The 14,481-nt window shown below is 46.1% G+C and overlaps 1 protein-coding gene and 2 long non-coding RNA genes across 3 annotated transcripts in view; 2 read left to right on the top strand and 1 right to left on the bottom strand.

Moving 5' to 3' along the window:
- The window catches only part of LOC308486534, a 154,725-nt gene that overhangs the window by 16,768 nt on the left and 123,476 nt on the right, over positions 1 to 14,481 (top strand). The gene's annotated exons all lie outside the window — the stretch shown is intronic.
- The window catches only part of IL15RA (interleukin 15 receptor subunit alpha), a 43,101-nt gene continuing 36,764 nt past the window's right edge, over positions 8,145 to 14,481 (top strand). The window contains exon 1 of the mRNA XM_081023194.1: positions 8,145 to 8,305. Within this exon, the coding sequence (XP_080879320.1) occupies positions 8,197 to 8,305 (109 nt within the window). The 5' untranslated portion in view covers positions 8,145 to 8,196. The remainder of the gene's footprint in view (positions 8,306 to 14,481) is intronic.
- On the bottom strand, positions 11,436 to 14,418 carry LOC308486959. The gene is made up of 3 exons (XR_013991413.1): positions 14,292 to 14,418; positions 12,842 to 12,992; positions 11,436 to 11,566 (listed from the first exon to the last, which is right to left on the bottom strand). It is a non-coding gene; the product is annotated as an uncharacterized lncRNA (long non-coding RNA).

Genomic DNA, 14,481 nt, shown 5'->3' with positions numbered 1-14,481 from the left:
CAGCTCATAGTGGTGAGGAGGAATGGAAGTTCCCCCAGAATGTCTGCTTTATATACATTATTTACACAATGGGCCCCATGTGATTGGCTAATTCCAGGATTCACTTGTGGGCCAATCAGGTTGTGGATTCACTTCCACCTGGAGCTGGATTGGGTGGCTCCTGTGGACCAATCAGACTGTTGTATTCTGAACCCTATTGTTCTCGGACCAATCAGACTGCTGCATTCTGAATCCTATTGTTCTAGGACCAATCAGACTGCTTCATTCTGAACCCTATTGTTCTAGAACCAATCAGACTGCTTCATTCTGAATCCTATTGTTCTAGGACCAATCAGACTGCTGCCTTTTGCATCCTATTCAACTCAGTACATAACACTGATTGAATAATAATCATAATAATGTTGTTATTTATACCCCGCTCATCTGCCTGGCTTGCCCCAGGCACTCTGGGCAGCTGAACCCAGGGGGTCACGAAGAGTCGGACACGACTAAACGATTAAAGAACAACAACAACATCCTGGGAAAAAGTGACAAAGTGGGGTGCCACAGGGTTCTGTCCTGGGCCCATTGTTGTTCAACGTCTTCATATACGAATTGGATGAAGGAACTAAGAGGATGCTCATCAAATTTGCAGAAGACCCCAAGCTGGGTGGGGTAGCAGAAGACAGAATCGGGATTCAAAATGACCCAATCAGATTGGAGAACTGGACCAAACTAACAGAATGAAATCCAACAGGGACAAATGTAAGGTTCTACAATTTTGCAGGAAGAACCAGCAGCACAAATTTAGGCTAGGGGACACCTGGATTGCCAGCAGTGCATGGGAAAAGGATCTAGGGGGTCTTAGTAGACCACAAGCTAAACATGAGTCCACAGTGTGATGAAGCTGTGGGATGTGATACATAAGAAGCAGTCAAGTACAACATTCCTTGTTTGCCTAGAGTGGACATGCAAAGGGGATGTTTCTTCCAGCCAGTCGAAAACTTCCTGTTTCCTCGGGCCTGGAGCATCCTTCCTCTTGCATGTGACGAGAGGTGGGCGTGACCTTACCTGTGCAGGTAACACAAAAGGACAAGGCATGCAGCCATCTCTACCTTTTCTTTTCTTTTCTTTTCTTCCTCTCCTTGACTTCATCTGTCGTGTGAGCTGAAGCGACTTCTAGTCTGCAGTCACTGGGATTATCCCCCCATATGGGGTAAATCCACATGTATGTATCTTTGTAATTAAGTCTGCCTTCAGGGATCCAACTGTTAACTGATGCCGCTGCTGTGAGTAAACTACTTTTATAGATCTTAAGGTGTGGTGTGTTCATTCTTTTAAGAGGGAAATAAAGGGATTTTACCAGGAATCTTTTTGAATTCTGGTGCTGGAGGAGACTCTTGAGAGTCCCATGGACTGCAAGAAGATCAAACCTCTCCATTCTGAAGGAAATCAGCCCTGAGTGCTCACTGGAAGGACAGATCCTGAAGCTGAGGCTCCAAGACTTTGGCCACCTCATGAGAAGAGAAGACTCCCTGGAAAAGACCCTGATGTTGGGGAAGACGGAGGGCACAAGGAGAAGGGGACGACAGAGGACGAGATGGTTGGGCAGTGTTCTCGAAGCTACCAGCATGAGTTTGACCAAACTGCGGGAGGCAGTGGAAGACAGGAGTGCCTGGCGTGCTCTGGTCCAGGGGGTCACAACGAGTCAGACCCGACTAAACGACTAAACAACAACAACCAGGAATCTATACAGTGGTACCTCGGGTTACATACGCTTCAGGTTACATACGCTTCAGGTTACAGACTCCGCTAACCCAGAAATAGTGCTTCAGGTTAAGAACTTTGCTTCAGGATAAGAACAGAAATCGTGCTCCGGCGGCGCAGCAGCAGCAGGAGGCCCCATTAGCTAAAGTGGTGCTTCCGGTTAAGAACAGTTTCAGGTTAAGAATGGACCTCTGAAACGAATTAAGTACTTAACCCAAGGTACCACTGTATTGAGAAGCTTAAACAAGCCTGCAACCAGCTACCCATTGTGCGTTTCAAAGGGGAATGTTAAAACTCTGCTAAGTTATAGCACTTGCTAGCGCAATTTAGGAAGGATATTAATAAACAGTATATCCTCTCCTGCCTCCCTGAACATTCCCACAACAGCAGCACAAAAAGTGAATCCTATTCTCGGCTGCATCAACAGAAGTATAGTGTCCAGATCACGGAAATAAAAAGTGCCACTCTCTTCTGCCTTGTTCAGACCACACCTGGAATACTGTGTCCAGTTCTGGGCACCACAATTTAAGGAGGATATTGACCAGCTGGAACGTGTGCAGAGGGGTGTGTGTTTGACCAAGATGATTAAGGGTCCAGCAGCCAAGCCTTATGAGGAACATTTGAGAGAGTTGGGTATGTTTATTTTTCCCCAAAAATTTTTTTAATGCTTTTCCACATCTATAACACATATAACATATAAAACATACAAAACAAAACACATTACAATGCTACAAGAAAAATAAAAAATAAAAACACATATTCTTTCTTATATTAATTTTAAATTCCATTGTTGTGTGACTTCCTCAAATCCTCCCTAACTGAATTTCATTATATTCCCTTGTAACAGTTTTCCCAGTCATCTTTCTATTACAATCAGTTCCTTCAATTTACTATCTTCATCTCTTTTCTTATTGTTTTAACTCCATCTTACTATACAACATTCTTCTGATAATCCTCGGCCTGTTTAATACTTTCAAGTACCTTCTTAATTATCTGGAGTTGGGTATGTTGAGCCTAGATAAGAGGAGATATGAGAGTGGCTGGGGAGGATGGGCAGGATATAAATAAATTATTATTATTATTATTATTATTATTATTATTATATCTTCAAATAGCTGCCACATGGAAGATGGAGAAAACTTGAGTTCCACCGCTCCAGAAGGTTGGACCCTGACAAGAGAATTCAAATTATAAGAAAGAAGATTCCGAATGGACATTAGGAATAACTTTCTGGTGGTAAGAGCTGTTTGACAGAGGTTTTTATACAGAGGCTAGACAGCCACCTCTCAGGGATACTTTAGCTGCGATTTATGCTTTTGGGGGTAGCTTCTATGGTTCTTTTTCAGTTCAAACTGGCTTGCAGGAACCTGGAGTTAGGGAGAGCTAAAGTACCATCGATCATCATAACTGAGCCTTTACGCTTGCATAAAATGTTTATGATTTATTTCAGGAACTGGCACGGCTTTTCATGTCAGCACAAAATACATTGGAGCACAGCTGCTGCTGTTACCCCTCCACCCCCAGTAATGTCACTCCATTTGCAAGCAGAGTTTTAAAGCCAGTCTTCTCCCAATTTGGTCAATGGCTGTTCCGGCTGGGAGATATTGGAGTTGTAGAACAAAACATCTGGAGGATATAACGTTTGCAAAGGCTACTTTAAGCCAAACAGCAGGCGCGTTAGCTTGTTTCCTTAAAAAGTCCCCAATGTGCTTTCATAGGAAGAATCTCAGGGAGGTTCCATTGCAACCAAAATCTGAATTCTCAAAAGCTGCTGTTTTCCCAGAAATCAGCTGCCCTGAGCAAAACTCGCCAGATCTCAACAGGCCTATTCGCAAGCATCGTCAAACATGATTCCAGGGAGTTCCCCACTCACTCAGGACACTGGAATTCAGTGGCGTAGCGTGGGGGGTGCAGGGGGGGCCGGCCGCACCGGGCGCAACATCTGGGGGTTAGGGTTAGGGGGCGCAAATCCACGGGTTAGGGGGCGCAAATTACTTGCCTTGCCCCGGGTGCTGACAACCCACGCTACGCCACTGCTGGAATTTCTAGAATGCTTCTCTTCTCCCATTGGTCCCCATTTCCCATTGCAATGAAGCTCTCTTGGAGAAGACCGACTGATATTGTGTGGTCCAGAAGCCCACTCTGATATTGTGTGGTCCAGAAGCCCACTCTAATATTGTGTGGTCCAGAAGACCACACATGGCACAATATCCAGGGAGGCCTCTCCTTCCCAGTTCGAAACCATCTCCCAGATAAATGGTTGGGATGGAGGACAGAGATGGGGGTCCCTAGCAGTCCACCATAGCTGGCCAGAGCTGGCGATCCATCAGAGAAAAGGCAAAGCTCTCCCGGTCTGGCAAAAAGCTTTAGATCTGTGGTTTGCTCTGGTTATCTCCCACTTGGACTACTGCAATGCGCTTTGTGTGGGGCTACCTTTGAACGTGACCCAGAAACGACAACTAAAGTGCTTTTCCATATACGTACATTTTGGGCTCAATAATAATAATAATAATAACAAATTTAATTTATACCCTGCCCTCCCCAGCCAAGACGGGGCTCAGGGCGGCTAAACACCAGGTATAAAAACAATTGATTAAAATACAACTTAAAAACAAGATTAAAGTACAACATTAAAATGCAGCCTCATTTCAGTAGAAACTCAAATCAAAAGCTTTTTGGGGGTGAAAACGTCAAATCTTCACCAAGGCTAACTATCCAGACTGGTCCTACGTGGGCCAAAAAAACCCCCAAGGGAAGTCCCCAAATAGGGGTTCCATCACAGAAGGAGAAAGGGAAAAGGATAGAGGGGAAGGGGATCAAGTTGATTCCAAGCCAAAGGCCAGGCAGAACAACTCTGTCTTACAGGCCCTGCAGGGCCCTGGTCTCATAAGACAGAGAGTTCCACCAAGTCGGGGCCAGTGTTGAAAAGGCCCTGGCTCTGGTTGAGACTAATCTGACTTCCTTAGGGCCCGGGACCTCTAGGGTGTTGCTATTTATGGAACTTAAGGTCCTCCGCGGGGCGTACCAGGAGAGGCGGTCCCGTAGGTACGAGGGTCCTACAAAGAAAGAAAACTTAAACATGAGGCCGAGGTACCAAATGCAACCTGCAAATCCTCTCTTAGAATCAAATAACCTTTGCTAAAAGACCAGAAGCCTTTCTCTTAGGAATTTTTGGTGCAGATCTACCAAAGGATTTGAGAAGACTGTTCCTGTACACGACTACAGCTGCAAGGATGCTGCTTGCCCAGTGATGGAAATAGGCTAAGGGGCCGACAAAGGCCGACTGGCAGATGAAACGACTGGACTACGTAGAGGAGGCCAGATTGACTGGGAAAATCCAAAATCTGGAGGATCAAAGCTTCAACAGAGAATGAGAAAAATACAGATACAGATTGTATTTAAAAGAACACTATAAACACTTGAATCTCTTTGGCAGGCTTTGAATAACTCTTGCAAAGTTACAAAGACTTTGGACATATTGGACGACTAAAATTTGGATGAACATATGCAGTTGATTAAGATATCTAAAGGACCCATGGAGGGGAGGAGGGAAGAACTAAGATTCGGAAGAATCTTGTTTGGTTTTGAAATTTTAATGTGTTAAATGTGAGGTTTATCTTGTAAAACTAATAAAAAATATTATTTTTTTAAAAATAGAACTGTGGAAGTTGGAAGGGACCTCCAAGGCTCATCTACTCCAACCCTTTGCAATGCAGGAATCTCAACTAAAGCAACCAAGACAGGTGGCTATCTAAAAGGGAATAATAATAATAATAATAATAATAATAATAATTTATTTATACCCCGCGTATCTGGCTGGGTTTCCCCAGCCACCCTGGGCGGCTTCCAACAAAGTATTAAAATACAGTGGTCCGTTAAACATTAAAAGCTTCCCTAAACAGGGCTGCCTTCAGATGTCTTCTAAAAGTCTGGTAGTTGTTCTTCTCTTTGACATCTGGTGGGAGGGCGTTCCACAGGGCGGGTGCCACTACCGAGAAGGCCCTCTGCCTGGTTCCCTGTAACTTGGTTTCTCAAAGTGAGGGAACCGCCAGAAGGCCCTTGGAGCTGGACCTCAGTGTCCGGGCAGAACAATGGGGGTGGAGACACCCCTTCAGGTCCTTCAGGAAGACTTGACTTATCTGACCCATCTCAGCCATACTCTGTCCCTGCTTTCCACCATCACGGAGTATTTATTGACCGGACTGGAATGTGCCATGGAACCCTCCACAAATCCTAAAATGGTTGGATGGCTCCTTGCACACCTCCTTCCAGCAACTCCTGCTGCCCAGCTGGTGCCAAACGTCTTGCTCTGCTTTCATTTGGACCACATCAGCGAGGCCGAGAGGGGGGTCTTGTTGTCTGGGCAGCCCAGGACCTCCAGACACACTGCCCAGGCTTGCACCCCAGGAAGGTCACTTTGGTCACCCCCAGAAGTACACTCCATTGTCTTTGAAAATTTATCTCCCAGACACACAGGCTATGTGATAAGGACAACTGTGACTTTAAAGAAGAATCGGAACCTTTTACAGAGTTATTTAAGAAACAACAGAACCACAGAGCCTAAGACTTGCTGATCAGAAGGTCGGCGGTTCGAATCCCTGTGACGGTGTGAGCTCCCGTTGCCCGGTCCCTGCTGCTGCCAACCTAGCAGTTCGAAAGCACGTCAAAGTGCAAGTAGATGAATAGGTACGGCTCCAGCAGGAAGGTAAACGGCGTTTCCGCGCGCTGCTCTAGTTCGCCAGAAGCAGTTTAGTCATGCTGGCCACATGGCCCGGAAGCTGTACGCCGGCTCCCTTGGCCAATAAAGCGAGATGAGCGCCGCAACAACCAGAGTTGGCCGCAACTGGACCTAATGGTCAGGGGTCCCTTTACCTTTAAAGAAACAACAAAATGAACTGGACTCCTTGGCAGGTTTTGAAGAAACATACACAAACTTTTTATTGCTAATATATAGATAGATAAATTAAGGATTTTTACAATTTTATAATAAGCAGAGAATAACATGTGCTGAAAAACCAGAGAGAGCAGCTGAGGGAAGTCTTGGGGTGGGACGGTGGGTTTTTCCTTTTGGGGGGAAGGGGGAGGGAAAAATGGGGGGGGGATGAGGATGATGTGTTTTTGATAAAGTGTTATGTTGAAAGTTCTAATAATTATTTTTTTAAAAAGAAAATTTATCTCCCAGGTTCTCTGACCACCCACTACACCACGCCTAGGGTTGTATTCTATGTTAGCCCTACTCAGAGTAGATCCACTGAATTATTTTTTTAAAAAACCCCCAACTAACTTAGGCCCATTAATTTCAATAGGTCCATTCTGAATGGTTGGGATACAAAGTCCTGCAGTTCTCCCAGGGTTGGTTTGCTTCCTGGGCACTCTGCACGTGCTCAGAAACCCTTGATATTATAGAGTTGGAAGGAACCCCGAAGGTCATCTTGTCAAATCCCCTGCAATGCTGGAATCTCAATTAGCTCATCCATCCTCTCCGTCTCCCAAGCCCCATGCAACCATCAGCTTTCCCTCCCACAGGCACTCTGCTCATGCTCAGGAACCCTTTCACCTTGGCAGGAAGAAACGCACACAGCTGATCTCCACTCCCGCAGGAGTGCTATACCGCATATAGTTCCTCCTGAGCACTCTGCATCTGCTCAGGAACCCCTTGATATTAGAGAACCAAAGCACTGTAGAGTTGGAACGGGACACCGAGGGGTCATCTAGTCTCAACTAAAGCAGACATGACAGGTGGCCATTTTATCTCTCCATCTATCTTCTGAGCCGCGTCCTAGGACTGCCTTTCCTACTGGGCACTCTGCACGTGCTCAGGAACTCCTATCTCCTTGGCAGGAAGGGAATGCCGATCTCCATCCTGTCTCCTCAACTCTCGGTTCCTGCAGCGGCGCCATACTGCGCACGATCTCTTCCACGCCCCATCCCTGAATTAAATGCCTTTTCTCCCGGGCACTCTGCACGTGCTCAGGAACTTCTGTCTCCTTGGCAGGAAGGGAACGCTGATCTCCCATCCCGTCTACTCAACTCCCGGTTCCTGCAGCGGCGCCATACTGCACACGATCTCTTCCCCGCCCCATCCCTGAATTCATTGCCTTTCCTCCCGGGCACTCTGCACGTGCTTAGGGGGTACACATCGGCGAGGGGAGCGGACCGGGCAGGCCCCTTTCCCCTGGGGAAGCAGCCCTCCTCCTCCTCCTCACCCCGCTCCCCCAGGCCTTGAGACCTTTCCGGGCCCAGCCCCCTCCCCAGGGCGAGAAAACGCGCAACCCGGCAGCTGGCAATTCCGCGGAAAGGGAAAGCGAAAGGGAAAGTTGCTCCCGCGGCGGCGCATTCCAAGCCAACATGGGTCTCTATCTGCATCGCCCTTCCTTCGGCCGGCCGCCGGGCGCATAAAGGCGGCGGGCGCCGAGAAGCGCGGATCCTCCGTGCGCCCCCCGCCTCTCCATGGCCCCGCGCAGGCTGCTGCTCCTGCTGCTGGCGTGGCTGCTGGGCGCCTGGGGGCGGCTCTCGGCTCCCGCCGCTGCAAGAGGTGACCCCACCGAGCTCCAGAAAGGTACCTAGCGCTGGCTCCTCCTCCTGTTGCTCCCTTTCCGCGCAGCACTTGAACCCAGAGCCGCCTGGCGCTCCCGAGCCCCTGCGCCTTGCAGATCGCGGCAAAAGGGAGGGAGCGGTGAGAGCGGACTACCTCGCGGGGCTGTCGTGGGCCTTTTCTCCCAGCTGCGGGGTCACCCCTCCCAGCAGGGCGCGACGGACAGGTGTGCCTACCTGCAGGTAACACCTGGCGGGGAGGGGACCACATCTGCACTGCTTTATATGTACAGATGTGGGGCATAGCTGTCAACTTTCCCCCTTTTTTAAGGGAAATTCCCTTATTCCGAATAGGATTCCCCGCAAGAAAAGGGGAAAGTTGACAGCTGTGATTTGGACCTGCATTTCAGGGTTGTTGTAAATTGTTCTGTTTCCGCCGCCCTCCTGGCTTGCCCATGGCACCTGTCAATCAAGGGAGGGATGGTCGCAGTGGACTACCTCGCAGGGGTGTCGGCAGACCCCCTCTCTGAGGCTCAGGGCGTCACCTTGCCGCCAGGTGTGTGAGCCGTGGAATACATTGCACAGGGAGGGAAGGATGGTTGCAGCAGCTACCTCTGATAGACCTTCTTGACGCAAAGAGGCGGTGGGCTATATTGCAGGGTTGTCGCTAATAAGGCTCTTTTGACCACCAACCACAGCCCGGCGAAGCTTGCAGCCCCAGAAATAATAATAATAATTAACTCCGCCCAGCGGATTGCAGGGCATGGCGGTTTTTCTCAGCTATTAAACCTTTTCTCAGTAGCATTCCTCTCTCCCCCCCCCTCACTTTACCCCCTCCCTGGCCCTGAAACGTGGCTATACCAGACACTGTGCTCGGGTGCAGTGCAGCAAAATATATTTGAATTTATTTATTTTTTGGCCTGCGCCCCGTTCTCAGCTTGTCGTGGAAAACGGCATTTAAAAACACGGGTTTGCAATCAGTTTGCAGTCAAACTGGCACACTCAGCAGCCATTGATAAGATTATGCCAAGTCATATTATCATAATTCACTTTGCAAGCGGGCCTCGCCGACATAATTGCAGGTGGGTTGTTGGCTACAGTTGGGTTGTGGTTTTTTGAAAGTTTTACTTTCTGAATATTCCCTGGAAAGCATAATCTTCTTGCCCTACAAACGCCTCACTCAAATACTTCGATTTTTTAGTCTACTAAAGTGTTCAAGAGTCTTAAATCATTGCTGCTAATTTTGCTTGTTGATCTTTTTATCTTTCTTTCGGTAAACTGCTTCGAGGTTCCTTTATGTCATGGGTAGGCAAACTAAGGCCCGGGGGCCAGATCCGGCCCAATCGCCTTCTAAATCCGGCCTGCGGACAGTCTGGGAATCAGCGTGTTTTTACATGAGTAGAATGTGTCCTTTTCTTTAAAATGCATCTCTGGGCCTAAGTTTTAATTTATATATTTTTAAACTGTTGCTATATCTGTACTGTCCCTGTGATACCTAATTGCAAATTCAAATGTATTCCTATCGTGTTTTATGACTTCCTTGATATTGTTTGTGGGCTGGAACTGGTCTGTGACCGAAACAATAAAAGTCATTCATGCATCTCTGGGTAATTTGTGGGGCCTGCCTGGTGTTTTTACATGAGCAGAATGTGTGCTTTTATTTAAAGTGCATCTCTGGGTTATTTGTGGGGCATAGGAATTCGTTCATTATTATTATTTTCAAAATACTGTATAGTCCAGCCCCCCACAAGGTCTGAGGGACAGTAGACCGGCCCCCTGCTGAAAAAGTTTGCTGACCCCTGCTTTATGTGTTACAATCAAGTGGTGTATAAGTTTTTATGAAACAAGCAAACAAACAAACAAATAAGACTGGCTTTGCTGCATTTGCTTCAGCACCAATTTTTGTGTCCTTTCAGTGACCTGACCAAAGCAGCGTTGGACTACACTGCAAGGTCATCGTCAGCCGCTGTTTCTCAGTCTCCTCTGCCCCTTCTGCTTGCAATTTAGTTATGCTAATACCAGGCTGGCGCTGTGGGTTAAACCACAGATCAGAAGGATCGGCAAGATCAGACTTGCCGATCAGAAGGTCGGCGGTTTGAATCCCTGCGACGGGGTGAGCTCCTGTTGTTCAGTCCCAGCTCCTGCCCACCTAGCAGTTCAAAAGCATGTCAAAGTGCAAGTAGATAAATAGGTACCGCTCCAGCGGGAAGGTAAACGGCATTTCCGTGCACTGCTCTGGTTCGCCAGAAGCGGCTTAGTCATGCTGGCCACATGACCCGGAAGCTGTACGTCTGCTCCCTCGGCCAATAAAGCGAGATGAGCGCCACAACCCCAGAGTCGGCCACGACTGGACCTGATGGTCAGGGGTCCCTTTACCTTTACCTTTAATACCAGGCTATCTCTGTTTGCCAAAATCCCAGAGGTTTCAGCCTCTCTTGAAGGATGGAGCCAGAGCAAAAAATGGGTGGGAACGATTCCTTTTCTCTTTCTGCCACTCTTCGTGTATTGCAGGGGTTTGGACTTCGTAGACTCAGTAGCGGGAAATATGCGTGTATTATCTATGATATTGTTTAAGGCGCTTACCTAACAACTTTGGCTGTGTTTGATTTCACCACAAAATCAATACCATAAAGCACACAGACCTAAGGGAAGGGGCTGGCAGGTGAAGATCTACAGTGGTACCTTGGTTCTCAAACGCCTTGGCACGCAAAAAACTTGAACTTTTTTTGGAAGCCGAACATGCTCTGTTTTGAGTGTGATGCTTCTGTTTTGAGTCCCACACTTCCAATTTGAGTGTTACTGAGATCTGTGCATTTTTGGTTTTGTGGCTCTTTTTTGTTTTGTTTTTGTGACTGTGTGGAACCCAGTTTGGCTACTGTTTGATTGATTGTGTGACTGCAGTACAGTGGTACCTCGGGTTAAGTACTTAATTCGTTCCAGAGGTCCATTCTTAACCTGAAACTGTTCTTAACCTGAAGCACCACTTTAGCTAATGGGGCCTCCTGCTGCCGCCGCGCCGCCGGAGCACGATTTCTGTTCTCATCCTGAAGCAAAGTTCTTAACCTGAAGCACTATTTCTGGGTTAGCGGAGTCTGTAACCTGAAGCGTATGTAACCTGAAGCAAATGTAACCCGAGGTACCACTGTACAGCCTTCTCCAAAAACCCACCTTTACTTGCCGGGCCTGACTGATGACACAGGGAAGGCTAAACAGCTGCTGCAGAAAAGCTTTCAGTTCTTCCACAGTCAGCTTGGTCCATGTCCTTCCGCTCTCTGGGGTCAGTCTACTATGGGGAAAGAAAAGAACCTTGTAAATCACATACACAGTTCCTGGAGAGCAACAGAGTCAACAAACAGGCCAAGTTCAAGGTGTTGGTACTAGCATGTAAAGTCCTATACAGACCAGGACCAGTTGTTCTCTGGGGAAGTTTCTCCTGCAAATTCCAAACATCTCAGAAGCCCGCTCCGCAGTAATTTGGAGCAGGGCTTTTAGTGTGGCTGCCCATTCTGTGGAACAGCATTCCTGTCAAGATGCAACAGGTGTCACTATCCACACTTTTTAGCAACTTTTTTTGTTGCTGTTGTTCCAACAGGTTTTCCCAGCTGGATAAATAAGTCATTGCCATGAGTGTCTATTTTGTATCATTTTAGTTTTGTTTTAAATGTACTGTATTGGGTGTTTTTGTGTTTAACTGTTTTTTACTCTTTTATTGAACATCGCCTTGAGGCCATTGTGACAAAGGCAAATGTGATTAATAAATTAACAACAGCAACACATAGTAAATTTCCTCTGGTTATGTAAACAAATCTGTTACATAAAATCGAGGCTGTAGGGGAGTTTGAGGCCTTACCATCACACACTCTGAAAAACAGAGTTCAGATGTTAACTATGTAATAATTTAAAAGCTGTTCAGCACAATATTTTATCAAAATTAATAGTAGTGTAGATTTTCATGTAAAAATACAAAGTTAAAGCTTGCCAAAATCTCCACCTCACAACAAGCACAAATATTTGGGGACAACATTGCTCAATGCTGTCACCATCAACCTAACTTTTGAAGGTGAAGTAACCAGAGCAGGGCCTCCATCAGTGATTTTTATTAACATGCAAGTTCACATGGAGGAGAAAGGAGTCCTTCAGGATACCCATGTAAATATAAATTAGGTCTTTCTAGATGCACCCAGAAGCAGCAAAATTCCTTCAGCGTGAGCAAAATACGATCAACACCAGTTTGGTCATTTTTGAACACATTATTTCCAATTTGAAATGTTTCACCAGTTCCCTAATTCTCTCGCCATTGCAAAAGTTTTCTACAAGCATTCTCTAGGGGGTAGAATCCTTCTGATTTGACTTCTCTAAACACTTTCCCATTTCTCCCCCCTTCACGGCCAAACTGTCTTTGGCACATCCCTCAACCGCCCACCAAACTAATATATTCCATTTGAAAAGTGTCAATTCTGGCAAAGCATGCACAATTTATTTTGACAGTAGAATAAGTGTTTTTGGGTTGCTGATTTCTACAGTTACGCCAAAAATCTACCTCCACCTTTCCTGGTCATACCTGTGCTTTTGTTTTTTGCTCAGAAGCAGTTGGGCCACTGAAGCACAAGTCTCTGCCTCTTTTACAGCATCTCTTAGCTTGAGGAAGAGGTCATTCTCCAGGTATTTCCTGTCTTCAGCATCCTCCAACATCACTCTCAGCTCAATCACATCTGCAAGAAATTAGCTAAGAGGCCATTTGCACATATACACAAGCACAGCAAACTATGCCCCACACCCAGCCGCAAAGTCCCCAAGAACAGTAGACTGAACACATTCAAGTTATTGTATGCATAGCTATCCATTCGTTATGAGCCATTTCCTACATCAAGAAAGTATTTGCTCCTCAAGATGCCTCAATTCATGGCAGCATTTTAGCCTCATTTCTGCAAAAAAATTGTGTGAAAGGTAAGCTGGCAATCAAATACTTCCACTAACTAATTAACCTTGACTATCTTGCCATATTGGCACTTTAAACAGAAAAACGTCTCACAAGATTGAGCACACTAGCTTGGTATCAGAAACCCTGCACACATTGTGTAACACACCCATCACCTTGCTACATGGAATCAATGTTAAGTATTAAACCTCTTCAAGAACAGAAGTTTCCAGGGTGATAGCCATCTGTTGTTTTTAAGAGTCAAACTACAAATTTAATTCTGAACTAGCCATCCCTTGCTGCAAATGTATGTCCCGCATGATCTAATGTTGAAAGCATTTCTTGATAAGTGAGCAGCAGCTGATTAATATTAAATATTAAAAAATGAAACAGGAAGTCAAGCATGCAGTACTAAAGGGAACAAGTATTTCAGACGACACAAGAAGTAACATTCCCAGCTGGAATGTCATATAAGCTTGCTTGGGTCACGTAAGCTTGCTCAGGTCAAATGCATACTGTCTCAATCTTATTTTGAAGGCAAGAAAACTATTCCCTCTCTGCAGGACATAGAGCCACAGTGTAGAAATGTAAGGAAGTAGCTTCACATACCAGCACAGCTTTTCTGACCCTGTAGCCCTTCTTTGTGTCACATTACAAGCTGTTCCTCTGAGCTCACGGACACTTCCAAAGCATGTTTTAGTGTACATGGTACTTCACATGCCCCCATTTTGTATCTTCCCCACAAATCAGGCAGCTTTGGCTGAGTGTGGCTGGTCCAGTGAGCTTCATGGCTGAGTGGGAATTTCAAACTGATCCTAGCCCAACACGCTTAATTGCTATGCCACATTGGCTCTCTGGACCTCACTGTGTTAAATCATTTGCTGACTTAATTCAGTTCTATGTTGAACATTTTAGTATTTTTGGTTTTAAATACAGGTTTACATGTCTTAGTGAAGTATTTTGTATAGCTTTCCCTGAACTTTATATATTGTTTTAGGATTTGGTTTTGCTCAAGTCCATCTCCCATTTGTGTTTCCAACCAATTGAAAATCTTCCTTAACAGATTCCAATAGGAAACAAAACTGCATCTAACCTTTCTTGTGGTTGAGGTTGGCCGACAGTGCATCTGTGACCCTGCTGACCCATGTATCATAGGACTGTGCTCTGACTTTCACTCCGTACAACAAGGAAGGGAAGTCCTCTAGTGGATACTGGTATCTGGAGATAAACAAGGAGGAAGAACTTTCAAATGTACTGCAACTTTCAAGTGAGCAGAAGCAAAA

The sequence above is a fragment of the Podarcis pityusensis genome, assembly GCF_964106645.2.
Source record: "Podarcis pityusensis genome assembly, chromosome: 10".
In the NCBI taxonomy this organism is placed as follows: Eukaryota; Metazoa; Chordata; class Lepidosauria; order Squamata; family Lacertidae; genus Podarcis; species Podarcis pityusensis.
Note: the sequence above shows the minus strand (reverse complement) of the source record. Positions and strands in the feature narration are given on the sequence as shown.